Source organism: Vicugna pacos, chromosome 9 (genome assembly GCF_048564905.1).
Source record: "Vicugna pacos chromosome 9, VicPac4, whole genome shotgun sequence".
Classification (NCBI taxonomy): Eukaryota; Metazoa; Chordata; class Mammalia; order Artiodactyla; family Camelidae; genus Vicugna; species Vicugna pacos.
The window spans coordinates 12,905,515-12,933,112 of NC_132995.1; the positions used below are offsets into that span (position 1 = coordinate 12,905,515).

Here is a 27,598-nt window from a genome sequence, read left to right on the forward strand (position 1 = left end):
GCTGTGTGTGAAAAAGGAGCGTCAAGGATGATTGATTGCACTTAGAACAAAATTCATTTTCTTTATAATGCCCTACAAGGCCCAACATGATCTGGATCCCTGCTCTCCCCCAACCTTGTATCCCCCCCACCCCCCCACCCCCCCACCCCCCCACCCCCGCTCACTCACTCTGCTCTAACTACGCTAGCTTTCTTACTGATCTTTGACTTTGCCAAGCTCTTCTCCCCTCCCCTCCTAGCACATGCTTGGCAATTCCTCAGGCCTCAGTTCAAATGTCACCTCAGAGAAGACACTTTCTCTACGGCACTTATCACTCTCTAAAAGGATCTTGTCTGTTTATTTGCTTGTTTATCATCCGTTTTTCTCCACCAAAAGGTTAGCTCCTTGAGGGCAACGACTTTGTCTGTTGGTCACGCTGAATCCCCAGTGCCTAGAAGAATGCCGGGCAGGCACTTAAGTAAGTGAACAAAGGCTTGATTAACCCTTGTGCTTGTTTACAGGCTGGCTTACACAGAAGAGACACCCAGACAAGGAGGCATGGACAAGAATACCCGACAGACCTTGGGGTCATACACATACCCTGGGGAGACCCAGAAGCCAGAGATAATCTGCTCCTCCGCCCACGGTGCCTGGAGGATGAAGAGCCCCAGCTGGGGATGGAGCACCCCCAGGGAGGAGGAAAGGATGCTCTGGAGGGAGCCCAGCCCCGCCCTGTATCCTCAGTAGCCAATGGGCGCGCGATCCTCCCGACGCCCCCTGGGACGTGTAGTCCGGACAGGGGCACCCTCGGGCGCCGCCGCGCGCCCCTAGACTCCACGTCCCGTCGTGCGCCGGGAGGTGCGGGGATTGGCCGAGCCCCGCCCCCGGCCCGCCCCGCTCCGCTCGCGCCGCAGCCCCAAGAATGAATGAAATCGTAGCGCGCTGGGCGGCAGAGCGGGCGGCGCAGGCCGGGCTGGGCCCGCGCGCGGCGGCAGCGGCGCCCCGGGCCGGAGGCGGCCCAGTCGAGCGGGTCATGGCCACCGCCATTCAGAACCCGCTCAAGTCGTGAGTGTCCCCGCCGTCCACGTCCCTCCATCCCGCCCCCTACCCGAGCCCTTCCCCCGCCCTCGCTGGGGAGGGGGACGCAGCACGCCGATGGTAGTTGAATGGGGCCCCCAGTGAGCGCCCCCGCCCCTGGGGGGCTCGCCACCCCCTGTCACCCTCTGGGGTTGGGGGCGGGAGCCCCTCCAGGGTCGCGGGGGCGCCTCTTCTTTGTCGCTGTCAGTGAAGGAATGTGGCGCGGGCTGGGGGGTGGCGGAGGCCGTTTCCCCACCCAGAGTGGGGGTAGGGGCTTCCCTCTCCTCCTCCTCCCTCTCTCCTCCTCCGAGTCTCTCGGGGCGCTGGGCCTGCCCCTGCATGGGGCTGCGAGCACAAACGCCTAAGTCCAGACCTCAGTCTCCAGGGTCCTCACCATCCTTTCCTCTCACATCAAAGCATCTTCCTCTCTTTCCTTCTCTTTCTCTGGGGACCTCGGTTGCGGGGTGGGAGCTGAGACGTCGGGGGTCCCGGGTTCGATCCCTACTGTCTCCCCGTTTTTCTTTCTGGGTCTTCAGGACCTAAAGTCCAGACGCCCGGGTCAGCATAGATCGTGGGATCCCTCCCGCTCCCCGCCCATACACATCTAAGGAAAGCATCTCTCATCCCCTTGGGGACCATATGCCTCGGGAGATGGTGCTGGGAGCGCCCTCAATCTCCGGGGATTCCCTCCCTTTCTCCCAGTTGGCTTGCCTCCTCTGAGCGTTAGCTTCCTCCTGGGCCCAGTGGCTGGGATTCTGGTCGCCTGGGTTCAAACCTAGCTCTCTCCTGGTCCTCCCATCGCCTAACAATCCCTTGCTCTCTCCACTTCTCTTCTTCCCTCTCTTTCTATCTCTCTCGCTCTTTCTTCGGGATCCCAAACTCCTGGGTCCCAGCACTCCCCACCCCCCTTCCTCAGGCGGTGACAGCGGGCTGGGAGTGACAGGCGGGCGACCGCTCCCGCCCTCCTTCCCTGGCTGGCGTGCGCGGCACTCCCCTCCCCCTCCTCCCCGGCCTGGGTTGGGATCTGGGGGGAGAAGGAGGGGGGCGAACGCCGGCGGCGCCTCACAAAGGGGCCGGGGCGACCTCCCCCACCCTTCCCCCAACCCCTTGCATTCGCCGCCTTGACCTTGAGCAACGTGTGCTGGGGTAGGGGGGTGGGATGGGGAGAGGGGCCTGGGAGCGCCCCTCCCCCCGCCGACCCTGCCTTCCAGAAGGCCTGTGCCAGGTAGCTAGACCTAAGGCCCCTAGCTTCTTCTGGTTTCTGGTGAGAAGTTGGGGGAGGAGGGGGGCGGGAGTTAAAGGCACACGCCTACACGTGTGGCTTTGCGTGAGCGAAGAGGGCTTGGAGGGCGTGTATGGGGCTGGGGTCTGTATGAGGTGGTGAGTGACGGTGATACCTTCTGCTCTCCTCTCCCTCTAAGTGTCCCACACAGACGTGCCTCCCCTAGGAGGGACACCCCTAAAGTGCCTGGGACGGGCTTCCGGTGCAGACTGGTGGATCTATAGGCATCCAGGACTCCTCACTCTGACCCAGGCCCAGACCTTTTGGAGGAGGTGTGGGGCAGCCATTGGAGGGCCTTGGAGGCATGGGCGTGGGCATGCCAGCACCCTTCTTTGCTCCTACCTTCCGCGGGGTCTGCAGGGGCAAGAGCAGGGTTGCGCTCCTGAGACAATGTGAGAGTCAAATCCTCTGGGGAGTGGGAGGCAGAGGGTGCAGCCCTGAGGATTGCCTGCCTTCAAACCCTATCTTGCGCCTCTAATCCGTGCCCCCCTCTCACCTCAGTGTTACCTCCTGTGAGTGGGGGAATCCTATTACCTCATGGGGCTGTTGCGCTGTTTGTAAAGCACTCAGTACAGAGCCTGACCTGACTAAATGCAGTGATTATTAGTAGTAGCAATATATTGGTTTCACTTTGTGGCCCAGTTTCCACGCTGGGCTCTGCGCCGGGGGGGGGGGATAAGAGGATTATTTGGGCGGGAGGCTCCAGTGTGGGAGAGGGATCTGTGAAGGGGTAAGGAAAGGAAGAGAGGCCCCTCTCCAAGTGTCAGCTTGTGTCTGTGCGTCAAATCTTGCTGGTGGACTAGGGCCTCCAGGGAGGTGATGGCTCTACTTCAGGCTCCAAGCTGACCAAACTGATGCAAGAGTTCTGGGGTGGGGCAGGAGTGAGCCAGGGCGTCTGAGGCTAGGAGTGTGGGGAGCAGGTGTCAGGGTGGATTGGGGTATCTGTGAGGGTGGTGAGAGAGGAAAGTGGTAAGGACATTCTGTGAGATGAGCTGGCAGGTCAGGTGGAGGAGGGCAGAGCTGACTGTGGAGGAGACATGGCGTGGCCACTACAGGGACTTGGAGGCCAGAGTGAGCATGAGGATGGCAGCATCCCTGACTTACTCCCCTTGCCACCTGCTCTAGGTTGGATGTGAAGTAGAGACCCACTCCTTCTTGTTGACGCTGGGGCAGGGGGTGATTGTGGAAGGGATATAGACTAGAGGTGTGTGTGTGTGTTTAGAAGTGACCATGGGTGTGGAAAATCTTGAGGGGGGTCTCTCTCACCAGGGGGTAGGCAGGGGGCATCCAGTGACAGAAGTGAAGGCTCCAATTCCTCTTCTGTCTGCTGGAGAGCCCCCTGGTGGACAAGGACATTTATGGGGGTTTTCATCCACGTGGGGGCTCAAACCTGAACATGAACTTTGGACGGGGGTGGGTGGAGTGGGGGTTGTTCCAGGTGTGTGTGTAGGCCTGGGCATGTGTTGTGACTCAGTAGGTCAGCTCACTCTCTGGGGATCCCTTTGGTAGAGTCAATGTGGGTGACAGTAGGAGAAAGAAGGAGATGACCCATTTGAGTACAGACATCTGGATGAGTGAGTCCACTTTGTCCCACCTTCAAACAGCCACCAGGGGCTGAGGGCGTGTAAATTTCCCTCTAATCTGGAAAAGACCCCAGAGGGTCTTTATGAGGATCAAATGAGTTAACCCCCGTTAAAGAACTGTGCCTGGCACATGGTGACTCAGTATTTTCATTAGTCAATAAGTATTTATTGAGCATCTATTATGTGCCCAGCACTATTCTTTCTAATAACAGTTAGCTGTCACCATTTTGCATCTCAGTACACATCAGGTCCTCTTTGTGGGAAGAATGAGTTTATTGAACACCTACTATCTGCCAAGAAACTTTTAAAACACTTTATGCATACTTCCTCATTTAATCCTCCCAATAATCCAATGAGGTATCATCCTCACTTTACAGATGAGGAAACTGAGGCCCAGAAAGTTTAAGTCATTTGCCCAAGGTCACGTGGCCACCAAGGAGCAGAGCCAGGATTTGAACCCAGGAGGCATGGCTATAGCTCCTAACTGGCACGGATGCTGTCAGGCCTGGGAAGGGGTGGAGCAGGGCAGGCTCACTGTGAGAGCGACAGCCCCAAAGGGGACCCGAGAAGGTTCTCTGGAGCTAGAAGGGACTGGGGGGAGGGGGCGGTGTCAGTGAGTCACGCGTTGGTGGGACTTTTGTGTGGGCACCTGTAAGGTGTCTCTAAGTCTCTTAGCACTGAAGTGAGTGTAAATGTATGTGAGTCTGTGCGAAGGTGTGGGACAGGGAGTGTGCGTGCGTCTGCGTGGGAGCTGTGAGGATACGTGTGAATGTGTGTGTAAGCTGCCGTGGGTGGGTGTGTGCGAGTCCAGGTGTACATGTGTGAGTGTAGGCCCAAGTGTGAGACTCAGAGGTGTGCATGAGTGAGCGTGCGTGAGTGGCTGTGCGTGCCCCAGGCCCTACCTCTGACCCCTTTCCCCGCGGGGTCCGGCCAGCCCCAGGCCTGGAACTACCACTCCCAGCATGGCCCGCGCGGGCCCGCCCCGCCGTCCTGATTGGCGGTGGCCCCGGCGCTCCCGCCCCCCGGGAATGAATGGATGGGCGGCCTCAGCGCCCGCCCGAGCGCTGGGAGGACCAGCCCGGCGGGGACCTGCTGGGGGCAGGACCCGGGGAGCAAGATGGCCACGGTCATCCCCGGCCCCCTGAGGTGCTGCGGGCCGGCGGGAGGCGGGGGAGGGCGCGCAGGCGGGTCCTCGCGGGCGTGTGTGTGTGGCGGCTGGGGGTGGGGCCGATGGGGTGTCTGGGGGGCTGTCACCGTGGGCCGGGCTGCACGGGGTTGCGAGTGTGTGTGACTATGGGTCTCTGGCAAGAACTGTGTTCAACGCGCTGCTCCTGGAGGAGTGGAGAGTATGGGGAACTCGGAGTCCTCTTCGGGTCCTCTTCGGAAAAGGGGGTCATGTCCCGCCCTGCGACCCCCGGGGTTGGGGAGAAGGTGAAATGGCCTAGGGGCGCAGGGGCCTCGGTAAACTTGAGTGAAGCCTGTATTACCTTTGTCTTGGGATGTGGAGTCTGTGTCACTTGTCTGCGTCCTGGTTTGGGGTTTTCTGCTTTTTTTTTTTTGGATATGTGTGGATATATGTTTAATTTCTTTTATTCCACACTAGGTACCTTTGGATATTTGCGTCTTTGAGTGTGTGTGCATGTCCTTTGAAACTGTACATCATTTGTGTTCTGTGTCATTGGATATGTAGGTATGCATGTATTTATGTGCAAATTTTTGTGTGAATATGAGTGGATTTGCCTGTTTCTATGTTGTGTATGTGTGTATCTTTGTGTGTCTGAATATGTGGCATTTTAGATGTTGGCTTCTATATTGTGTATCTTTGTGTCTCCTGTGTGAATCTATGATTTCTTTGTATACTGTATCTGGATAGTGTGTATGTGTGTGTGTGTGTGTGAGATTTGTGTTGTGCCTTTGGATATATGTGTAAGTGCATATGTGGGTAGTTTATTTTAACATTTTTTCTCTTTTAACATTTGTGTATCTGTGTGTATCTTTGGACGCGTAAGTGTGTGTAGTGTGTGATCTGTTTGCATGTTGTGTGTCTTTGTTGGGTGATTGTATATTTACGCAAGGAAATGTGTGTGATCTGTCTGTTTCTACATTATGGGACTTGAGATATTTGTGTTTTTCAGTAGATATTTGTGTGTGCACATATGTGAGATGTGTCAATTTCTCCTTTGTGAGTCTTGGGATATGTCTCTCTTTGTGTGTGAATCCAGTGCGACTATGTGCCATTCGTTTGAGTTGTGGATTTGGATATGTGCCTGTACGGATGGGTCTCGGTGTATTTTTGTCTGTTTCTATATTGTGTGTATCCACTCGTTGTTGGCTCGAGGCCTGCTTAAGCCCCAGGTTGGGGGTTCCTGGGTCCAGGGGCGACTGGAGGGGAGAGGCGAGGTTGGAGGAGTCGGCCCACCCACTCCCGACGGGCGGGCTGGGGGAGGGGTGCTGGGCGACCGGGTGCGCCTGCCCTTGCTGACAGCTGCCCGCCCGCTCACCCGCCCCTCGCAGCCTAGGCGAGGACTTCTACCGCGAGGCCATCGAGCACTGCCGCAGCTACAACGCACGCCTGTGCGCCGAGCGCAGCCTGCGCCTGCCCTTCCTTGACTCGCAGACCGGCGTGGCCCAGAACAACTGCTACATCTGGATGGAGAAGACCCACCGCGGGCCGGGTACCTGCAGGGAGGGCGGGGGTGGGGCGGCGCAGCGGCTTCGCGGCCGCGTTCTTACCCGACTTCTCACTCCAGGTTTGGCCCCAGGACAGATCTATACGTACCCCGCCCGCTGCTGGAGAAAGAAACGGAGACTCAACATCCTGGAGGACCCCAGACTCAGACCCTGCGAGTACAAGATCGGTGAGTGGAGCTTCGTCCTCCATCGGTGCCCCCAGCACAGGCCGCGGAGTGTGTGGTGCTGCTGGTGTGCGTCTGAGCATCTGCCTTTATGTCCCTCCTAGCCAGTGTCTGAGTGGCTGGCTGTGTGTCTGCCCCCGTGTGTCTGGGTGTAGTCCAAAGACTCTCCAAGGTTTCCTTGAGTGACCGAACTTTGGACTGTATCTTCTCCTCCTTGGGCCCAGGCGAATTCCAGGAGAGTGGTACCTGTCATGTGTCTAGGTGAACCCAGTCTTTGTATCCCTTCCCTTTGAGCTGGGATGTATCAGAGTGTCTGCCTATATTTCTTCCTGTGGGTGCCTGAGTGTCTCTGGGTGTGTCAGAGTGTCCGGTTGTAACTCCTTCCGTTGGTCATAGAGTGGATTTCAGTGTCTGTGTCTCTTGTCAGGTGTTTCTAAGTATATTAGAAGGTTTACTTCCTCTTGGGTGTGTCTGGTCTATCAGAGTGTGCAGCTGTTCCTGAGTGTGGGTGGATCAGGGTGTCCGGCTGTCTCTTTCTTTGAGGGCCAGATGCTTCAGAATGTCGGGGAGAATCTCTTCCTCGAGTGTCTGGTATATGAGGTGTGTTTCGACCCATGTGTGCTGCTCTAACCGAGAGTCTGGCCTTATCACTTCTTGAGTGTGTCCAGTACTATCAGAGTCACTGGCTGTTTCCCTTCCCTTGTCTGGGTATATCCAAGAATCTGTGTGGGTCCACCTGGCTGTGTCTGCTGGGGTGTGTCTGCTTCAGAGGGACTGTCTGTATCCCCTGTGTATATGTGTACCCATCTGAGTGGTTCTCTCTAGGTGTGTCTGTATCTTCTCTAAGTGTGTTCAGGTGTATGGTGGGGTCTGGCTGTGTCTTTCCCAAGTGGATCTGGGTGTTTCTGATGGTCTAATAGTCTCTTTCTGAGTGTCTCTGGGTGTACCCAAGGGTCTGGCTGTGTCTCCTCCATGTGTCTGGGTCTGTCTCTTTGTTTAGCTGTCTCAGATGATCTGCCTGTATCTTCCCTGTCTATGTCTGTGTGTATCCTGTTTTGAGTGTCTGTTCTCTCCAGATGTAAGGATCTGGAGGGGGCGGGGCGCGGGTCTCCTACATGTATCTAGGTATATATGAAGGTCTGGCCTTGTCTCCCCCTGAGTGTGTTCAAGTGGCTCTGAGGGTCTGGCTCTGCCTTCCCCAAGGTCTAGGCATCTTTTCCAGGATGTGTGGTTGAATCTTTGAGTTTGTTGCTGGTTGAGGTTGGGAAGTCCTCTTCCCTCCAGCACAGAGCATGGTTCCCCAATCTGGGCAGTTTGAAGAGTCCTCCAGGGATGACTTCTCTGCCTGACCCCTTCCCCCACCATGGCCTTGTCCCCAGACTGTGAAGTGCCCTTGAAGAAGGAGGGCGGCCTTCCGGAAGGGCCAGTCCTTGAGGCTCTACTGTGCGCAGAGACGGGGGAGAAGAAGATTGAGCTAAAGGAGGAGGAGACCATTATGGACTGTCAGGTAGAACCACCCCCGGGGGCTGCAGCTGCCCTCTCCCCGCAGCCTCCTGCCCTGGTCCACCCTGTTCCCATCCTGAAATCTCCCCTGGCACCCTAGGGCCTTTGGGCAGCCTAAGGCTCCATCCTTCTGTACCTCATCTCTTTTTGGAAGACCTCCTGATTTGCCCTGCCACCCCTAATCTCTGCTCTGCCCCCCAACCCCCTACAAAGCAGAAAAGCGCCCCTATTTTCTTGACCTCAGTCTCCTTTCTCTTGATGCCCAGAAACAGCAGCTGCTGGAGTTTCCACATGATCTCGAAGTGGAAGACTTGGAGGATGACATTCCCAGGAGGAAGAACAGGGCCAAAGGAAAGGTATCACTCCTGAGTTTCTCCTCATCACTCCTCCCGTCAGTGCAGGCCCACTGATTGGGTATGCACCACATTCAGTCCCTGCCCCAGTGTGACCTCATTTAATCCCCAGGGAAGCCTGAAGGGGTAGGGGATTTTTATGCCCATTTTACAGACAAGGCAGTTGAGGCTCAGGTATATTAAACCATTTGCAAAACAGAGATTGTACAGTGGGTTAGGACAGTCTTCACACTGGGCCATGGATGAGGAAAGTGAATCTCGTAGAGGTCAAGGGAGTTTCTCAAGGCCCACAGCTAGAAAGTGGCAGAGCTGCGATTTGACTTACAGGCCCAAGTGATAAAAATTCTTTCAGTTCCTTCCCTTTCTTGGCCTCTCACTCCTGACTCTTCCCCCAGGCATATGGCATCGGAGGTCTCCGGAAACGCCAGGACACCGCTTCCCTGGAGGACCGAGACAAGCCGTATGTCTGTGATAGTGAGTCCTTCTGAAGAGGGGGGAAGAGAGAGAGAAGGGGGCCCAGAGACCTCTCCCCTCCTGGCTCCCTCCCTCCTGTGCTGGATCCTGGTGGGGGGATGCTTAGGCCTCTGGCAGAGTGGGGAGGTGTGATCCTGGAGGCCAGGGTGGAGGCAGCATGGGCTGGGAGGGCTGACTGGCCCTCCCTGCTCACTCTCCAGTCTGTGGGAAACGGTATAAGAACCGGCCAGGGCTCAGCTACCACTACACCCACACCCACCTGGCTGAGGAGGAGGGGGAGGAGAATGCCGAACGCCACGCCCTACCCTTCCACCGGAAAAACAACCATAAACGTGAGCAGGCGGGCAGGGAGTGGGGTGGTGAGGGGCCCTAGGAGTGGGGGCTAAGGAGCCTGGGAGGGAGGGGGCACGTTAGACATTTCTGGAAAATCTCCAGCTCAGCGGTCCCCTCCCCCCACCAACCAAGGGGATGCTGGCTCTGGGGTTGCCATGGCAACCAACCATCTCTCTCCCTCGCTCCCGGCCGGGCGTAATATTTCTGGGTCTGATTTATTGTTTCAATTAGAGCTTGGGGAGGGGGGTGATAGATGACTCCCCTCTCTCCCTGCCTCCCTTTCTCCCTTCTCTAAGCTTTGGCTGAGGGGCAGGGTCCGTGGCCTGGGAACCCTTGGCTTCTACCCATGCCAATCCCATGCCAACCCAGACAGCTGAGGGATTGGGGGAGGCTGTGGGGAGCCTCTGCCAGTGGAGAAACCATCTCCCCACCCACCCCTTGGCAGAAGAGGGCAGTCTCTTTATCCCATTCCCACTACACACCCAGGCACCTCTGTGTTCAGAATTTTCCTTCTGAGTGTCTGTCTCCATACCCGATCTTGGCCAGTGGTATCTACCTAATTTTTATTTAGACAGGGCTTCATTGGGGGTGGCAGTGTGGTAGAAGTGTGTATGAGTGGGGAAGCTGGGGGCTCTTCCTAAAGCTGTATCTGCCAAGTTTTCACCTAATAAAGAGGACATATCAGTTGTGCTCAAAGAGTTGGTGGGTTCCTGATGAGAATTATTTGGGCTCCTCCAACTCTCTTTTGCTACTGCCCACATTTTGGGGTAGCTACTCCCTCTCCCCACCCCGTCCACACCTGGACAAGGGGTCCACCCCTGGGGCTGAGACTGGGGGCAGGGTGGAACCTTGCCTATGGTGAGAGCCTTGCCTATGGTGAGAGCCCCTCTCTCTGTCCCCCACTCCCAGAATTTTACAAAGAATTGGCCTGGGTCCCTGAGGCACAGAGGAAACACACAGGTAGGGACGCCTCCCTCCGCCCCTACCTCCACAGCAGCCTTTGACTGAGTACCCGCCTGCCCACGCCAACCCCTGCCTACTGTCTTGCAGCCAAGAAGGCTCCTGACGGTACTGTCATCCCCAATGGCTACTGTGACTTCTGTCTGGGTGGCTCCAAGAAGACGGGGTGTCCCGAGGACCTCATCTCCTGTGCTGACTGTGGGCGATCAGGTGATGCCTCCACCTGAAGTTTCTGGGGGCCAGGGTGGAGAGGATTCCTGGAACCCAGATGTGGAGGATAGGAAGCAGAGGAGTGAGGACTGAGAGGGATGCAGAGCATCCCAGGGGACTGAGGATAACCAGACTCAACCGCTGAGTATTGTGGGAAACTGAGTGGGGTCAGGGAGGCTCTGGGAATAATGGGATGTGGTTGGCATGGCATTTCGGGTACTGGTATGTGCTTATCACATAGTGGGGACCAGTGAGAGATGGTTGCTAAGACATTGTGCGTAGTGGGTTGTGATAGTAATAGATTGCCGCTGCCTGGGTGCTGTGGATAACAGGGTGCTGGCCATGGGGTTGTGGTTAATAGAATGTGGTTTCCCAACGTGGACTTGTGGGCAGTAGACTGTGGTCACCTCAGCATGATGGCTAATGAATTGTGGTTGTCACGGTATTATGTGTAGTGAAACACCATTGTCATGGAGATTGGGTGTAGCGGAAGGGAGCCCTAGTGGCCTGGGGTAATGGCTGGGCGTCTGCACTGGGTGGTGGGCTGACCAGTAGGGTTGGCACATTGTGCAAACCTGTTGGTAACTGTGGTTGCTGGGGCAGCGTGTGCAATAGGCTTGGGTTGCCGGGGGGTGCGGGGACCCCTCGGTGGAAAGTGGCAGCCATGGCATCGTGGCTAGGAGACTGTGGTTGCCACGTTACTGCGGTTAACAGAACCGGTTGGCCATTCTGCTGTGGGTAATGGAATGTGGCTGCCTCAGCACAGCGGTTAACAGAATGTGGCTGCCCGGTGTTGTGGGTGGTAGAAAGGTTGCCACAGCACTGTGGGTAATGGAATGCGGTTGCCATGGTGTTCTGGGGAGCAGAGTGCGGTTGCCATGGTGGCTGGGCAGGAGACTGGTGGCCATGGCGGCGCTGCCTGCCGGACGGGTGCTGGGCACTGTGGGCTGGGCAGGGTCAGGCCATGGGCCACAGCAGCTCACAGGCCTTGTGAGCCAGGGATGGGGGGCTGTGCAGTTCTTCCCCAGGAGTCAGTGGCCACCAGGGGCACGAAGACCCCTAACCGCATCCCTGCCCCTCGGCCCCCAGGACACCCCTCGTGTTTACAGTTCACGGTGAACATGACGGCGGCCGTGCGGACCTACCGCTGGCAGTGCATCGAGTGCAAGTCCTGCAGCCTGTGTGGCACCTCGGAGAACGACGTGAGTGCCCTCCCCCTCCCTGGGACACGCCCCTAGGTGGATGCCCCACCTGGCACCTCGGCCTTTGCCAGTTGGGCCTAAAGTCTTTCCCTGGAGGCCCCCCACCGCCCCGTGAACACTAGTCCCCTGTAAAATTAGTATTGCTCGTGTCCATTAACTGAGCCCGGCACTTAATGCTCTTCACTCTCTGGCTCCTCCAGACTGTCCTGAGGTAGGCGCTCTTGTTCCCACTTCACAGAGAAGAAACTGAACTCAGAGAGGGGGATAGACTTGCCTGAGGCCACCCAACTAGGAAAATGGCACAGCTGGGACCCAAACCCATGTTCACTGCTGCCAGGCCATCACAGTGTCATTTTAAGGGTCCCACAGAATCTTATTAAACCCAAACTACAAACTGCAAACTGACAGTCTCTCAGGGGGGTTTTGCTCAGCCCAGCAGAGTTTTGCAAAGATGACCTTCTCCGAGCCCTTTGTCTTTGGAAGGGACCACCGCCCCTAGCCCCTTTGACCTGGCCCCTGCCCCCGCCCCCCACCCCGGTTTCTGGTGCCCGTGCCCCCAGGGTGCCAGCTGGGCGGGTCTCACCCCCCAGGACCAGCTGCTGTTTTGTGACGACTGCGATCGGGGTTACCACATGTACTGCCTGAGTCCCCCCATGGCCGAGCCCCCGGAAGGTGAGAGGAGAGGAGGGTATGACACAGGGGTGGGGGGTGTTGGAAACTGGTCTTCCTGCTGCAGAAGATTGTGGCCACGGATGGGAGGGGGTTGAGGCAGCCCTCCCCAGACCTGGGCCTAACTCCCTGTCCCCCGGCCACCCCACAGGGAGCTGGAGTTGTCACCTCTGTCTTCGGCACCTGAAAGAGAAGGCCTCTGCCTACATCACCCTCACCTAGGCCTGGCTCTGGCTCACCTGGACCTCTGGGGTGGTGCTTGCCTACCTGCCTCTTGGAGCTCCTCCACTCTCTCCTCATCCTTAATGCCCCACAGTGGGAGGGGCGAGGGGGAGCCCGAGATGGGGCTGGGCCACCCCCTCCCCTCTGTGCAAGTGGAATGTTCGCCCTGTGGGTTGAGGGGCCCGGCAGGGCCCTCTCCCTTCCTCCCTCCTTCCCCACCCCTTGGCAAATGAGCACCAGGGGCTTCTGCTCCCCTCAAAGCCATACCCCGCCTCTGGGCGGGCACGAGGGGTGGTGGATGCCAGCTGGGGGCACAGACACAACCTTTTTCTAAAGAAAAAAATCAAAAAGCTAAAAAAAAAAAGAAATTAATATATACAAAGAGTCCTATAAGGCCTGGCTGGGTGCGGGGTGGGGGGCACTGCTGAGCGCATCTACTGGGCACCAGTCTGCCAGCTTCCCGCCTGGCGGCCCCTCCCCACCAGTCCCACCTCCCCACCCAAGGTGGGCACCATGCCCCCGGTGCCCGGGGCAGGTGGGTGTGGTGTCCACCCCTTGACCCCTCTTGGCGCCCACCGTGGATACTGCATGATGTGAACCATGGTTCTGAACTCCGTTCCTGCTCCTTCCCTGAGAGCCCTGCCCACCGTGCCTGCCATGGCCGTCGCCGTCGCCGGTGGGGCAAGGCGGGCCCCTGCCCAGCGCCTGCTGGAATGAGAAGCACAGACTCTGCAAAGGACTAGATTTTCCTCCTCCTCCTGCCCCGATTCCCTACCGGCCAGGCCGGGCTGCCCCCTGCCACCCTCGCTGGCCATTTTCAGGGCAGCGAGGGGGCGTGGTTGTTTCTTGTGGTTGTGTGTGTTTGTTGTTCGGGTTTTAAAAAAAAGGGAAATTGAGACTGCAAGTGGGGGAGGTGGTGGGTTTGGGGGGGGTCTCCCCAATCCAGGCGTGCCCCTCCTTGCAAATGAGTCTCCTTTATTGCCTGCCTCTGCTGTGAATTAACTTGTTCTGTGTATTAAACTGGGCCTGACCCCTCTGCCCACGTCTGCCTCATTCTCTAGGCTGGTTTAGGGTGTCACCAAGAAGGAGAGACAGGGCCTCACTGGGGGAAAAGCAACTGAGGTTAACAGCTGGAGCTGTCCCCTACCTCCATCTCCCTCCAGCTCCCCCTGCACCCCGCCTTTCTCTGGCTTTGTCCCAGCTCCTCCCTGCCTCGCTGGAAAGGAGAAGGGGGGGATGGGGTGGAGGGGGCTCCCACCCAGCCAGCTGTGGTTGCCCTGGCAACGGACTGCTGCAGCTGCAGCGGGAAGCAGTGAGAAGGGAGGCGGGAAGCTGGGGACTGGGGGAAGGGAGGGGATGGAAAGATGAAGACTGTGAGCTGGCCCCTCCCCTCCTGGGGCTACGGTAGGGAGCAGGGGTGCCAGGAGCTTCATCCTCGGCCCAGACATCTCCTGGAGCTCCCTATACAGGATGTGGGGCCAAGGGCAGAGGGGAAGGTAAAAAGGAGAGAAAGAGATGGGTCCAGGGCGTTAGGAGAAAGCCAGATAGGGGTGAAGTGGGGTGAGGAGTGAGAAACAGGGCACAGGAGCAGTCAGGAGAGAGGCAGATATGAGAGTCCCACATTTACAGAGAATCAGAAAAAGAGAAGCAAGCAGAAGAGGGAAAAGAAATAGATCTGGAGAGAGATGTAGATGAAGAGAGTCAGGAATTATGGGGGAAGAGGGCAGAAGAGATGGAGATTTAGTGGGAGAGGAAATCATAGTAAGAAAAAATAGCAGACACATAGGGGGAGACGGAAAAGGAAGAAACTGACAGTGATTTGGAGATAGAAGCAGAAGAGATTCCATGAGGGGAGGCAGAGAACCAGGGCAAACAACATAGGAGAGAGGAAGAGAGAATTAGAGGGGGGCACATTTGGGGAGAGGGATTTAGTTAGGATCCAGGACAGGCAAAGTCCCAGGATAATGACACAGAGCTGAGACTTCAGGGGAGAGGACACAAAGAATTTAGGGAGACAATAGAAAAATCTGGAGAGAGCCAAAGGTATGAAGGGATTCAGAGCCTGGGTGAGGAGAGAGCCAGTGTTGGGGTGGGGGGGCAGAAAGAGACACGGGGGAGGAAGGGGACAAGGCAGAGGACGTGGAAAACTGGGGCAAGATGGGGAAGGGATGAGCAGGGCACAGTTCGGGCGAGAGCACAGGCTGGCGTGCGCGGGCTGTAGGGTGTTGGAAGTCGGTGTGTGTCACAGGCGCCAGGAGAGGATGTGAGAACAGCTTGTTCTGCCGTTTCTGTGCTGGTGGGGGGAGGGCAGCAAGGGTTGAAGATGGGGCCTCGAGGAGGGTGGAGACAGGGAGAATGTCTGGAACACTCTAGAATTTTTAGGAGATGTGGAAATAGCTGGTCCACCTCCTCTGGAAAAAGGATATATACCCCTTTTGGAAAAAGCTTTTTTTTTTTTTGACAGGAGGGGAGGGTCTGGGTCAGAGAAGCATGAGGTTTGAGCTCATAAACAGTAAACTCAGTCACAGGTAAAATGAGTTGGTGGGTTTGAAAGGCCCAGCCACGGGGTCCTGCTTCTCAGATCCAGGCGGAGCTGGACCTAGACTTCCCACAAGAGGCCAGACCTTGGGATTTTCACATGGAGTTCCACGTGGAATTTTGAGATTTGGAAAGTAAGTTTGACCCTGATCCTCAGGTCAAATGGCAAGTGTTCACCAGGGCAGCCGCAGACCTGGGGCCAGGAGTCTTAAGACCCTTCCCCAGCGAGGAGAGCCCCAAGAGGAAGGCCTGGCCCAGGGCTGAGGTCCGGATGTGTCAGTATCTTTCTGAGACACCTCCACCTCCCCAGCCCTGGTCTGGAAGCAGAGGCTGCTCTCCACCCCAAACCACCATTTAGATGACTGGCAGAGGGAGGCCTACTCCCATCGAGGAGGGGGGTGTCAATGCGCCAGCGCTGGGGAGGGCGTGGCCTGGGGCACGGCCCACTGGAGGAGGCAGGGGCCCTCAGTTCTGAGTCTTGCTGCAGAGGACAGAGTCACCAAGCTCCTAATCCAGATTTCTTTCTGTACCATCTCCAGATTTTAAAAAGTTGACCATTAATTCTAAAACTAACACAACTCTGTGGGCCGGGGCCGGGTTTCAGTCCTCCAATGTATGACTTCTGAGGTACAGCTTTCTCTTTCCAACTTAACAAATTCTTACAGAGTGCTGGATTTCTGTCATTTGGGTTTCGAGAAAAAGAAGTTTGTGAGGCTGATGTTCCCTGGTTCTTAGGGAAATGTCTGTGTGTGTGTGTGTGTGTGTGTGTTGGCCACGACAGTGTCTGGGACCAGGGGGACAGGAGGAGGGGCTAACGCTGGACCACACCCTCTCGTCAGGGACTCCAGGCAGCTGCTCAGCTAGTGAACACACAAGCCACTTCTATGAAACATTTATTTCCTTTGAAACCTCCAGAAACATGCCAGACAATCTCAAGACAGGGATGAGGGGCGGGGGAGACAATAAAGAATAAAAAAATCCAAATGAAACAAATCAACATATGAAGAAAAAAAAAACCCTGCTATCTTCAGCCATCAGATAGAACACCAAACTCAAATTAAATAGATTTGCTTCGCTGAGGTCCTTAAAAAAATAACAGAAAACAAAACCAAAAATCATAATTTACACTGGTCCATGTACATGATTAGGTCCCCAAAATGATTCGAATGATCTGAAGAGATGAGGAGACAACTTAAAAAAAAAGGGTGGGGGAGGGTGGGCTCCAGGTTAGGGTCTGAGGGAAGGGGGCAGGTGGGTGGTCCTGGAGAACCTTCCAAAAAGGGATCCGGGAAGAGGGGCAGAGACATCACAGTAGTTGGCCAGGGCTGAGGACACGGCAGGCCCCCCTCACAGCCACCGCCTCACACCACAGTGAGGAAGAGGAGACGGCAGTGGGGAGAGGGGCCAGAGGCTGATGCAGGGAGGCGCGATGAAGGTCCTTTTCTTTTGCTCCCCAAATGCCTGGGTTCTGTGAGGCCCCCAGAGTCTCCCTCCCTTTGGTTTCTGGCCGCAGAGAGAAGGCGGAGAAGGTGGCAGGGTCTCTGGATAGAGCTGGCCCCAGCCGAGTGTGCTGCTCTGAGGCCCTCCCTCCCCCAGCCACCTTTGTCCCTCCAAGTCCACCCACTAAGCTCCAGCCCACAGGGGGACGCGCCTCGGTCCTCAGCTTGAGGTCGGGGGAATCCACAGATTGTGGCCACACAGGCTTATTCTGGCGCAACTCTACATGAAAAAATAAATATATATATATATATACTTTTGTTTGTTTTTAAAGGAAAAAAAGAAACTATTTCCTGGGTGAACAGCATAGTACCACACCGGCTTGGCTGCCTGGAGAGCCGCCCCCTTATTGCCTTTAGAGAACCAGCGTCTTGTGGGGGTTTGCACAGCCAAGTGCTCCCCGGGGAGCACGGTGAGGGTGTCCGATGTCGCCGCTGCGGTGGGGCCTGCGGGATGGGCCGAGAGGCTCTTGCAAAGGGAAAAAAGCAGAGAAGAGATGAAGGCTGTTTCTCTCCAGCCCTGGCCTGAGGGCTCCGTGGAGCCCCTCCTGGTGCCTGGAAGAGGCCGGGGCTGTGTGGTCGTGGTCAGGGCTGGCGGAGCCGGGGAGGAGGGGACGGCCTGGCCGGGTCAGTAGCTCGAAGGTGGAGGGGCCCAGGCCCTGAGGCCTCTGGCAGCCAAGGAACTGATAGAATAGGCGTAGAAATGGTCCCAAGTGTGCAAATAGCTTCCCCTCAAAGAATTTGACTCTGGATGCTGGGGTTTCCTCTCTCCAGACTGGGACCCCCCCCCCAAGAAAATAACTGAAACGCTAAGAAAGTGCTCCTGGTTGCTTTTTGGAGGATAGGGTTGGGAGGGGACAATGTCCATGCTTTTTGGAGCCAGTGCACCAGGGACCGAGAGCCCTGGCCCGCATCCACACCGGCCCTCAGCTCTCCGGGGTGCGAGGCAATAATGGGCCGTCTCCCACTGTGATTTTTCATGCAGGGGTCTTGGCCCCACAAGCCCAGATGCTGTTGTACGTGGTGAAGAAACCTGGTTTGTGAACTCCTGGAGCCATGAGGTCTGGAGACTCACTCCTGCCCTCCATCCCCTTCCTACAGTTTCCTGTAGGATGGCTTGGTCCTAGGAAGAGGCTAGACGGGATGGCAGGGTGGCCCCCCTGGGGGGGCGATGTGGGCACGGCCCAGCCTCCAGGGACCACAGGTAGGCAGCTCAGAGGGAGGCCTGAGAGACTGTGTCGCCTCCTGGGGTTCAAGGACCACGAGCAGACCCCAGCTCACAGCCCCAGGGAGGCTCCCTCAGGTCCCACTGCCACCCTGGTTTCCGTGTCCTTGGGAGGGCGGTGGGGCCCTGGCTGGATGATCTCAGTCACGCCTGCAACCAGAGGCTGGGCTGAGGGACAGGAGAGCAGGAGCCCACGGCCCGCCCGGGCGGAGGGGTGGGGCAGCAGCCTCTCCCGTCAGAGCTCCTTCTTCTCCCTGCAGAAGATCTCGGCGAACTTGCGCAGCTGCTCGCTGGCAGCCTGTGACTCCTCCTGCAGCCGCTGGTTGTTCTGCCTCAGGCTGGCCACCTCCGACTGCAGCACCGCCTTGTCCTGCTTCTCCTGCGGGGCAGGGGCTGGGCGTCAGCGGGGTGCCCTGCGAATGGCTCCCCGGGGCCTGTGCGCCCTGGCTGGGCCGTGGTCCAGAGCCAGGCTGCCAGCGATCAAATCCCAGCTCTGCTTCTCAACAGCTGGGTAACCTCAGGCAAGCCACTTCTTCTCTGGGGCCCCAGTTTCCTCCGCTCTAAGGGGGGTGGTTGAGAGGTTTCCCTGAGGTCACACAGGTTGAGCTCTTAGAACGCAGCCTGACGCAGAGTAACCGTGTGACCAACATCACCGTATAACTGGGATCACCTCACTGCTCCCTCACAGCCACCCAGGGCCCTGGGGGCTGCTGTTACACCCGCTTTCCCAGAAGAGGAGGCCAAGCCTCCCACAGCAAGTTGGGGGCTGGGATGTGGACACAGGGCTGCCTGTCCAGGCACCACTGCCTCCTCCGAGACGCCCTCCCAGGAGAACGCAACACGCCAAGGCAGTGATCTGTGCAAGGCCACATGGCACTAAGTTGGGGGTGGGATTTGAACCTGGGCCCCTGTGAGTCCTGGGCTTGAGACTCCCACGTTACACTCTGCCACCTTTTGGCCTTTGCCCGAAAGTATATAAAATAACAAGTGCAACTCTCTTCCAGTCTGACTTTTCCTCACTCTTCCACACCCTGGAGGTAAGTACAAGGGACGATGTGGAATGTCGCCGTCTAGATATCCCTCTGACCCGTGGATGTTAAACATTTCTGAAGCATGACGATGCTCCAGCAAACAGTCCTGCAGTTCTTAGTTTTTCTTCAGTGGGAGTTAGCCTTTATTTATTTATTTTTTATTGAGCTTGCTTAGTTCTTCACTGGAGTTATCAGACTTCTTTTGTATGTTGTAAATACACAGATTTCTGCTCTGACTTTAACCAGCAGCAGAATATTCTGCTGCATGGGTGTCCTGTCATGTACATAACCCTTCTCTTGCAGACGGACAGCTGCACTGGCTCCAGTTTTTTATCGCCAGCAGTAGACATCCTTGCCCACAGACCTCTCAGTATCTGTGCTTGAAATTCTGCTGGACGAGTTCCCACGGTGCAACTGCTGGGTCGTATAGTTTTGATAAATAGTGTCTGATTGTTTTCCAAAAAGGTTGGGCCAATTTATTCTCCCTCCAAGAATGTAAGAGAGGTTCTCTGTGTGCTTACCAGCCTTTGCTGCTGTCACCTTTTAATTAATTAATATATTTAGCATTTATTTATTTGTGTTTATGTATTTACGTATGTATTTTTTATTTATTTTACTGGAGGTACTGGGGATTGAACCTAGGACCTTGTATATGCTAAGCATGCACTCTGCCACTGAGCTCTACCCTCCCCTCTACTATCACCTTTTACTTTTCACTCATGACTACATTCAAAGCTGGGTGGCCTCCCCGAGACCACACGAGGTGGGGCGGGGGCAGGTACCGCAGTTTCCCTGGCCCGAGAGGCCAGGAAGTGAAACAGGGAGGCAAGTGCCCTGAGGCAGCGGCCCGGCAGCCCTACCTTCTGCAGGTCCGTGTGCAGCTGTTTCAGCATCACTTCCAGCTGGTACACTTTGCCGGTCAGATCCAGGGGCGGCTCCTCGCTGGGGAGACAGGAGACAGGGTTAGATCAGAGGCCCACCAGACTCCAGGGAGGGCTCTTGGCCCACAGCTGGGAGGAACTTGGGGTACAGGCCCCTCTTGTCCCTGAGGGTCTGGGAAGTCCTCTCCTTGTTGGAGTCCTGGGGGAGGCTTGGAGGGGAAGCTCTGAGGGAAGCCAGCCCTCTTGCTGGCCATGCTCTACCTGGTGAGGGCACACCTGTGGATCTGGATGGGGGTTGTGGGAGCACCAGGCCCATTGAAAGCTGTGTGTGTACCTGCCCTAAAGTGTGCATTCCTCCCGAGGATGGACCACATGTGTGCCTGAAGGAGAAACCCCTATCGCGTGTGAGCCCACACTGAGTACCGGCAGACCCAGCTGCTATTCTAGCTCTTGGGGCACCTAAGTGTGCAGATGAACATGGCCTGACTTGTGGACAGGAATAATGATGACACTGACTGTGATAATAGCCTGTCTGTTACCCACCCTGTACCGTGTGAGGTCTCAGCTTGACGGAACTTCCGGCTCGCTGTGGCCTGTTACCCGCTGGACAGAGGCAAAACCCAGGCTAAGGCAGAGACGCTGCACCCAGGCCCCCAGCCTGTGGCTCCTGCTCTGTGCAGATTTCCCAGCCTGGGGCCCGTCTGGCCCCTGCTGAGAAGAGCGGGCAGCACCTTCCAGCGGAAGGCTCCACTGGGTGCTGTGGGACACATACATCCGGTGGGGGTGCTGGGGAGGGAGGTGGGGGGTCTCAGCCCATGGAGGAGAGAGGACTGGGCCCTCCTGCCTTTCCCATCACTTTCCTCCCTGCCTGGTCCTGCATCTTGGGGAGCTGCAGCTGCAGGGTGAGGTAGGAGGGGGTCACCAGTTCAGGGGTGAAAGGAATCCAGGAGTGTCCCTGGAGGCAACGGGCCCTGCCATTTCCACACCCACCCTGTTCCTGCCCTTGCTGTGGCACCCCATCAGTAACTGCCTTGTTCTGCTAAGTAAACGGGACCACACCTTTGGTGGAGGTTGAGCTCTAAAGCCAGTGTGTGAAGCAAAAAACAAGAAGAGTCAAAATCACCATTGGAAATCACCTGAACTGCCCACAAAGTACACTGCACGACTGTTGTATGTACACCCCTACATGGTGAAGTGTGCAGATGAGTGTGAAATGCACTATTTAAATCCACAGACATGCAAGCATGCCATTTCCATCCTCTCTCCCTCTCAGTCATTCTGCTTTCTGCCAAGCTAGCTCAGTCAAACATGTGGCACTAAATGTGAGATGACAAATGGGAAGTGTCTGCCTCCCTGTCTGCCTCCGCCCCAGAAGCCTTGTGAGGGCAGGGCCTCTGTCACCTCTGGGTCCCCAGACAGCCCAGCGCGGGGCCTGCCAGGGAAGAGGTGAGAGGCAGCTGTCAGGGGAACATGTGCATAATTGAGGAATCTGCAGGGGAGGAGACCCAGGAGCAGACAGCAGGGAGGCTGAAGGCTGGGAGCAGGGACTCAGAGGGGACAGACGTGAGGCAGAGAGCAGGGAATGCGGGGGACTGGTGGGGGCAGTAGTTAGTGTTTTCCACAGTTGACAGTGAAGCGACTGTGGAAGTACTGATCACAGTGTCCAGGAGGATGGTGCCAACCCTGACTTGGTCCCTGGTGGGCCCCAGCACGTGGATTGGTCCAAAGTCTGTTAGGTGAGAGGGGTGGTCACTCCTTCAGCTACCACTGCGGGAGCAGTGGGGGTGCCCTGCACAGTGGCCTCTCGCCTGGTGACCCTCTTTAACTGCCTGCAGGGACTTGGGTTGCCAGGCCCCTGGGTGCTCCCGGGGAAGCCTCACCTCATGGTAGGGGTGGTCCTGGGGGTCGGGGGCCCCCTCTCCAGGCTCAGGTGGCTGTGCACAGGGCTGTGTGCAGGCGGGATGTCTGGGCTCAGAGCTGGGTCATTCAGAGAGAAGAGCGAGACTGCTCTTTGCACTGCAGGAGAAAGAGGAAGGGGGTCAGCAGGGCTCCTGGCTCCTCCTCACGCCACCCCCTCTCCCCAAATGACTAACCCCGCCCCGCAAACCTCCAGGACATTCCCAACCACACTTGGGTGAGATCACACAGGCATTTAGGATGGATTCTTGCCAGAAAACCAAGCCAATTCAGGACACAAATAACAATAACCAGTCCTGATTCCAAGCAAGCCTCCAGACCCAACGACCAGTTTACACAAAATACAAGAGAGAGAGAAAGAACTTAAATGCAGCGTGGGGATGCAACCACCCGAACTGGGCAGAAATGACCCGGTTTCGTCCATAAATAAATGGTATGGGAAAGATGGCCAGAAGTGGATGGGGCTGACGCCGGGTGATGGGGACGTGGGGGTTCATCACACTCTAGCTCTGAGAATGTCTGTGAAATTTCAAGAGCAAAAAGAAAAGTGAAACAGAGAATATCATGTATCCTTAAGAGAGAAAAGAAATCTGGGGGGGGGGCTTCCGGGGTCCCTCTCCAGACACGTGACTGGCTCCGCGGGAGGGGCCAAGTGCCTACACTTTCAAATGGGGCTGTGAGGGGATCTTTCTGAAAGGGCAAGAAGTGGGGAGAGCCTGTTGTGCCCCCAAAGCAGCTGGAGCCTTGAGCCCTAGGACCCCCAAACAATGGAACATGCGGGGTGTGAACAGCCAGGAGGAGGGGCTGCGTGTGGCCCCTGTAGGGAGAGGACCCGACCACCTGGCAAAGGCAGGCTCCCACTCGACTCTCTATCTCTGTGCTGGATGAAGAGCATGGTGAAAGCTCAACGCCTGCCCAGAGACCCACCCACTGTTAACGTCTTGCCACACTTTCCCTCCCCCATCATGTGCGTGGGCGCCTGTCCGACTCCCCGGCCACTGCAGAGGAAATGGCCGGCATCCTGGTTCACCTCTGCGTACTTCACTACGAACCTCCACAAAGTAAAGGCGCGTTCCTATAGTATCGTGACACAACCTCGTACTCAGGAAATTTAACATCTATACGGTATTACTGCCTAATAGATGCTCACCTCGAAATTTCCCCAGTTCTCTGAATAACATCCTTTGTAGCTGTTATTTTCCATCTTGGATTTAGTGTTTATTCTCTTTGAAAATACTTTAATCAAAACTGTTTCAAACAGGCCCCAAAACAGAGAAAAGAGCACCATGGGTCCTCGCGAACCCATCACCAGGTTCAACAACTTTCGGCAGACCCCAGTTCCCTCTCCTGTGCTCTCGGCTTTTTTTATTCCCCTGATCACTCCTCTCCTTTACTTTTTAAAAACAGCTTATTGTGGTTTCACTGACATACACATGACCAACTACACACACTGAAAGGCATGCAGCCTGGCCAGGTGGCTCTGCGGCAGCCGAGCCTCAGTTGCCTCACCTGTAAATGGGATCCTACTACCTCCCTCAGACCAGAGATTAGAAGAGGTGATGTTTGTAAAGCAACAACCTGCTGGCTCAGAGCAGATGCTCCGTAATGTCATCGTGGCTACAGAGTCACCTCCTTCAGGAAGTGCCACTGGGCAACCCCCTCCCCCACGGAGCTTGCCGGGCCTCAGTAGCACAGGACCACTGCCTGGCAGCCTCCCCTCCTACAGCTCTGGAGTGTGAAGCTGGGGTAGCCCTGAGGCTGGGCCTCGTATGCTCTGTCGCTCTCCCTCCCACCCTATACACCCTCACCCTACCGGAGGCTTGACAGCCTTCACCTCGTGGCCAGAGGCCACTGCAGGATGGGATGGAAGCAACCAATGGAAGCCAAGGAGGAAGGACGCTTCCTCTGGGGCCACTCGCCAGATGTGGACTGGCTCAGACGTGAAAACAAGAAAGAAGGATGTGTACTGTATGGGTCTGGGTGAATACATTCTGCTCTGTGCCAGAGCTGTGCTGGGCACCCAGTGGTGACAGGAACAGCCCCAGGTCCTGCTGGGAGACATAACCATAATCAGAGAGCAAGGGTACAGGTAGAGGGGTCAGGGCTACGGGAACCCAGAGGAGGTGCCTGATCTGGACTAAGGGATATCAAGGAGAGCTTTCTGGAGAAGGAACAGTAAAGCTGTGGCTTATAAGATGAAAAATGAGCCAGAAGAGTATATTCGTGTCTGTCAAGGTTTGACGGGTGAGGAAACTGAGATTTAAAAGGTAAAGCCGCTTGTCCAAGGTCACATGGGATGGAAATGGCAAAGACTGCCAGCTATCTCTCACAATCTGGGCAACCCCCTCAGTTGGGCAACATGCTATTTCATGGACTCCTCCCTGTGGCCCCAGGCAGTGGGTCTAGTCACAGAGTAATTGGGGGGACCAGAGAGATGAAGACACCGGCCCAGGACTGCACAGTGAGCAAGGCACAGGGCAGGATGTGAACCCTGCTCCCCCTAATTCTGGAACTGGAGCATGCTTCCCCTTCAAAGCTCCAAGGCCCTCTGTGGATCCTTCCAGAACAGAGCAGGGGGTAGGGATCTGGCGGGGTTGAGTGGGTGGCACCTACCTTCGTATGCCTTGGCTGCGTTCACCAGGCTGGACCACTCCAGGCCGGCAGCCGTGTCAGGCAGTGGCATCATCCCTGGGTCAAGGCGTCGCAGTGGCCGGTCCCGCCCATCGGCCAGTGAGAGCTCTGAGGCTGAGATGGTGGCTGGTGGGAAGAGCAGAGCCGGGAGTTCGGTGAGTGACAACGTGAGAGAGACAGAAAAATCAACACATTGTGTCACACTCTGAATACGATTATATAACATATACACACATTTCTACTTAAATAAATACATTATACTTATTAGATGATACTCGCCCAGGGAAAACATCCAGCAGGGTAAGGGGCTGGGGTGCCGGATACTGAAGTGGGTATACCTTGCAGGATGCTGGGGGGCCTCGCTGAGAAGATGGCTTTTGCACAAAGCTCTGAAGGAAGGGAGGGAGTGAGCAGGGCACCTGAGGGAAGAGCATTCTGGGCAGATGAGACAGTCAGTGAAAATCCCTGAGGCGGGAAAGTGGTTTGAAGAACACCAAAGAGGCCCTTGTGGCTGCGACAGAGGGAGAGACAGAGAGCAGTGGGAGAGACAGTCAAAGAAACGAGAGGGCTGGATTGTGCAGGGCTCTGCGGGCTGTGATGAGAACTCTGCCTCCTGCCCTGACTGAGATGGAGACACCACAGGGCTCTGAGCAGGGAGGGATGTGACCTGTTGCGGGTGTGCACAGGGTCCCTCTGGCTTCCTGTGGGGCACGAGCCTGTGGGGGGGTAGGGGAGGGAGCGGGGAGCAGGCAGTGAGGAGGCTGCTGCGATGGTCCAGGAGGGAGATGATGGTGGACAGAGCAAGGTGGGGTCAACAGTATTTCCTGAGAGTGGACATGGGTGTGAGACGGAGAGAAGGGTCCAGGGTGACTTCATGATCGGGCAGCTGGCACTGAGATGGGGTGGGTGGTAGGGAAGACTGGGGGTGGGATCAGAAAGTAGTTTCTGGAGGTGTGGAGTGTGAGATGCCTCAGACACCTGCAAGGAGACAGCGGTGTGGCACTGGCCACGTGAGTCTGGAGTGGAGGGGAGGGGAGGGTGCCAGGCTGAAGTCACAACATGGGTCTTCAATGTAAGGACGGTGTTGAGATGGGGCAGGGTCCCTGTGGGGAGACCTGGTCGAGTCAGGTCTGACACACTGGGCAGAGAAAAGAGGCCCCTGAAGTCGCAGGTGCTGATAGTGACAGACATGAGAGCGGCGCCGGCAGTGGCATCTGCTGCACAGACAGGGTGAGTCCGCCGTGCCAGCTCACTCAGCTCACTGAGGGTGATAGGGAAGCACAGAGGTCAGGCGGTGACTCGGGCTGCTCCATGTCCCCTGGTTGCACCCCCTCGCTGGGCACCACGCTGGGTGCTACGGGGGACATCTCGGCCACACGTCCAGTCAGCCAGGAAGGAGATGCTGTCATGACCCCGTGTTATGGGGTGGGGGGGCAGCAACTGAGGCTCAGAGTGGGACGCTGTCCTGCCCACATTGCTCTCACCCGTGGTGGCCCTTGGATGTGACATGCAGGGTCCTATGCTGACCTGTTCTAAGCCCGACCCCACATGGCTTTGGTGTCCAGAAGGTCCCTGCTGACATTCTATTTCAACCCTGCTCTCTAGTCCAGAGGCACAAAGCTGACTTATGACAGATTAACGTGCCTGTTCCTGGTGACTGGAGTACTAACAAAAAACTGCATAAATAGCCAGTGTTCCCTCAGGGCTTACTGCACGTCAAGCACTGAGCTTAGTGTTTCCACCTATTAACTTGTTCGATTCTTGGATGAACCCAGTAAGGTAGGTGCTATTTTTGCCCACATTTTACAGGCACGGAGTGGTTATGACTGAGTTCAGGACCTGGGCCGCCCAGCTCTCAGGACGTGTGGTGCTTGTAAGCATTTGCCGAGTGAATGAGCGCTCGGAAGAAAAACAAGGCAGGAAGGATGCCAAGCCCTTGACCTCCATGCTCTCCAGCCTCCTAGTGCGTCCCCGCTGAGCGGGTGGGGGCCGCGGGAGCAGCTGCCACTGCCGAGCAAGTGCTCAGCAGGCGCTGCTGTGAGAGGCTCCTTGGCAGGAGGGCCCTTCATCAGCGAGGCCCAGGCCCAGCCGATGGCATCTCTTCACCCCGATGTGGCTTGGGAAGGGCTCTTGAGCAGGCGTGGAGGGGTGGAGAGACCTGAGGGCCCCGGCCATGCAGAGGTAAGATGGGATTCTCTCTGGTTTAGGGGGAACAGGAGAGTCAGACGGGCAAAGAGATGCGTGTGCTCCGTGAGACAGGAACCCTGGGCTGCTGTCACCCTAGTGACCCAGACCCATTCCCAGAGTGACAGCCCAGGCTGAGTGGGGCTGTGATGGAGAAACAGAAGGCAGAGTGAGCAGGATAGATGATGCAAGCCAGGAGGCTGCGGGGGCCCAGAGGAGGTGCCTAACTCCGTCTAGTTAGGGAGGACTTCCTGGAGGCAGCAGCATCTTAGTTGAGACTGAAAGGATGAGGCAGAGCTAGTCCAGGGCATTCTGTCTGCCTTGTCTGGGTCTGTGATCTCCGTGCACACCATCTTTGTCCTGGCCCCTCTCTCGTCTTCTCCTCACAATGTGTCAAACACCTACAATGGGCCAGGCCCTGCCTTTGGCACAGACCGGGCAGCAAAGATGAGAGGCAAAAGGAAGGAGACACAGAGAGAACTTAGGGAAGCTAGAGGAACTGCAGTGGAATTTAGCCCTGCCAGGGCAGGGATGCTCTGACATTCTCGCTGCCGTGTGCCCAGTGCCCAGAGCAGAGCCTGCCCTGGAGCAAGTGCTCAGGAAACAGTTGTGGAATGAAGGGGTAAACAGAGGGGCAAACCAGGTGCTCTAGAGTTTAAGATGGGAGAGGCGACCCAGCCCAGAGCTTAAGGGAGACCTCCTGGCAAGAGCAATAACTGAGCAAAGCTCTGAAGAAGAAGCAGGAGTGAATTACCAGGAATAGGGTCGGGGGAAGAGCATGGCGGGAAGAGGAAACAGCCATGTAGAATGCCCTGAGGAGGGAGAGTGGGGGATCGGAGGATGTAAGGGAGGGCACTATGAAGTAGAGGGACTAAGGTGGGGCCCAAGGGTGGAAGCCCCAAAACACCAGGGCAGGGAGTATGGACTCAAGACACTAGGGTAATGGGGAGCCATTAAAGAATTTTAAAAGGGGAGATAGAACCCCTCAAAATA

At 56.5% G+C, this 27,598-nt stretch overlaps 2 protein-coding genes across 17 annotated transcripts in view; one reads left to right on the top strand and one right to left on the bottom strand.

The window, feature by feature from the left end:
- Positions 1 to 907: 907 nt before the first annotated feature.
- On the top strand, positions 908 to 13,739 carry DPF1 (double PHD fingers 1). Of its 7 annotated transcripts, none has more exons than XM_006215069.3 (12): positions 908 to 1,044; positions 6,436 to 6,596; positions 6,672 to 6,779; positions 8,156 to 8,283; positions 8,546 to 8,635; positions 9,028 to 9,106; positions 9,307 to 9,438; positions 10,349 to 10,399; positions 10,490 to 10,609; positions 11,699 to 11,811; positions 12,402 to 12,483; positions 12,632 to 13,739. In XM_006215069.3, the coding sequence occupies exons 1-12, from the start codon at positions 1,013 to 1,015 to the stop codon at positions 12,700 to 12,702; spliced, it is 1,167 nt and encodes a 388-aa protein (XP_006215131.1). In that variant the 5' UTR covers positions 908 to 1,012; the 3' UTR covers positions 12,703 to 13,739. The 7 variants fall into 7 exon arrangements, with proteins under 7 accessions (XP_006215131.1, XP_015104064.1, XP_031537597.1 ...); XM_015248578.2 differs by having other exon boundaries at positions 993 to 1,044; positions 12,372 to 12,483; XM_072968791.1 differs by lacking the exon at positions 908 to 1,044 and adding an exon at positions 4,959 to 5,067 and having other exon boundaries at positions 12,372 to 12,483.
- A 2,381-nt stretch (positions 13,740 to 16,120) lies between these two features.
- Positions 16,121 to 27,598, bottom strand: part of SIPA1L3 (signal induced proliferation associated 1 like 3) — a 214,753-nt gene continuing 203,275 nt past the window's right edge. For all 10 annotated transcript variants that reach the window (XM_072967157.1, XM_031681736.2, XM_072967159.1 and 7 more), the window contains 4 exons: positions 24,404 to 24,547; positions 21,754 to 21,889; positions 19,853 to 19,934; positions 16,121 to 18,340 (listed from right to left, as the gene is read on the bottom strand). In XM_072967157.1, the coding sequence (XP_072823258.1) occupies positions 18,197 to 18,340; positions 19,853 to 19,934; positions 21,754 to 21,889; positions 24,404 to 24,547 (506 nt within the window). In that variant the 3' untranslated portion in view covers positions 16,121 to 18,196. The remainder of the gene's footprint in view (positions 18,341 to 19,852; positions 19,935 to 21,753; positions 21,890 to 24,403; positions 24,548 to 27,598) is intronic.

What these genes read in the sequence shown, in the direction of transcription:
- DPF1 (XM_015248578.2), top strand. Translation starts at nt 1,013, where the DNA reads ATGGCCACCGCCATTCAGAACCCGCTCAAGTC. An exon ending in ACCCTGCGAGTACAAGATCG is followed by an intron (nt 6,780 to 8,155) that starts GTGAGTGGAGCT and finishes CCTTGTCCCCAG; the next exon opens with ACTGTGAAGTGCCCTTGAAG. An exon ending in CCGGAAAAACAACCATAAAC is followed by an intron (nt 9,439 to 10,348) that starts GTGAGCAGGCGG and finishes CCCCACTCCCAG; the next exon opens with AATTTTACAAAGAATTGGCC.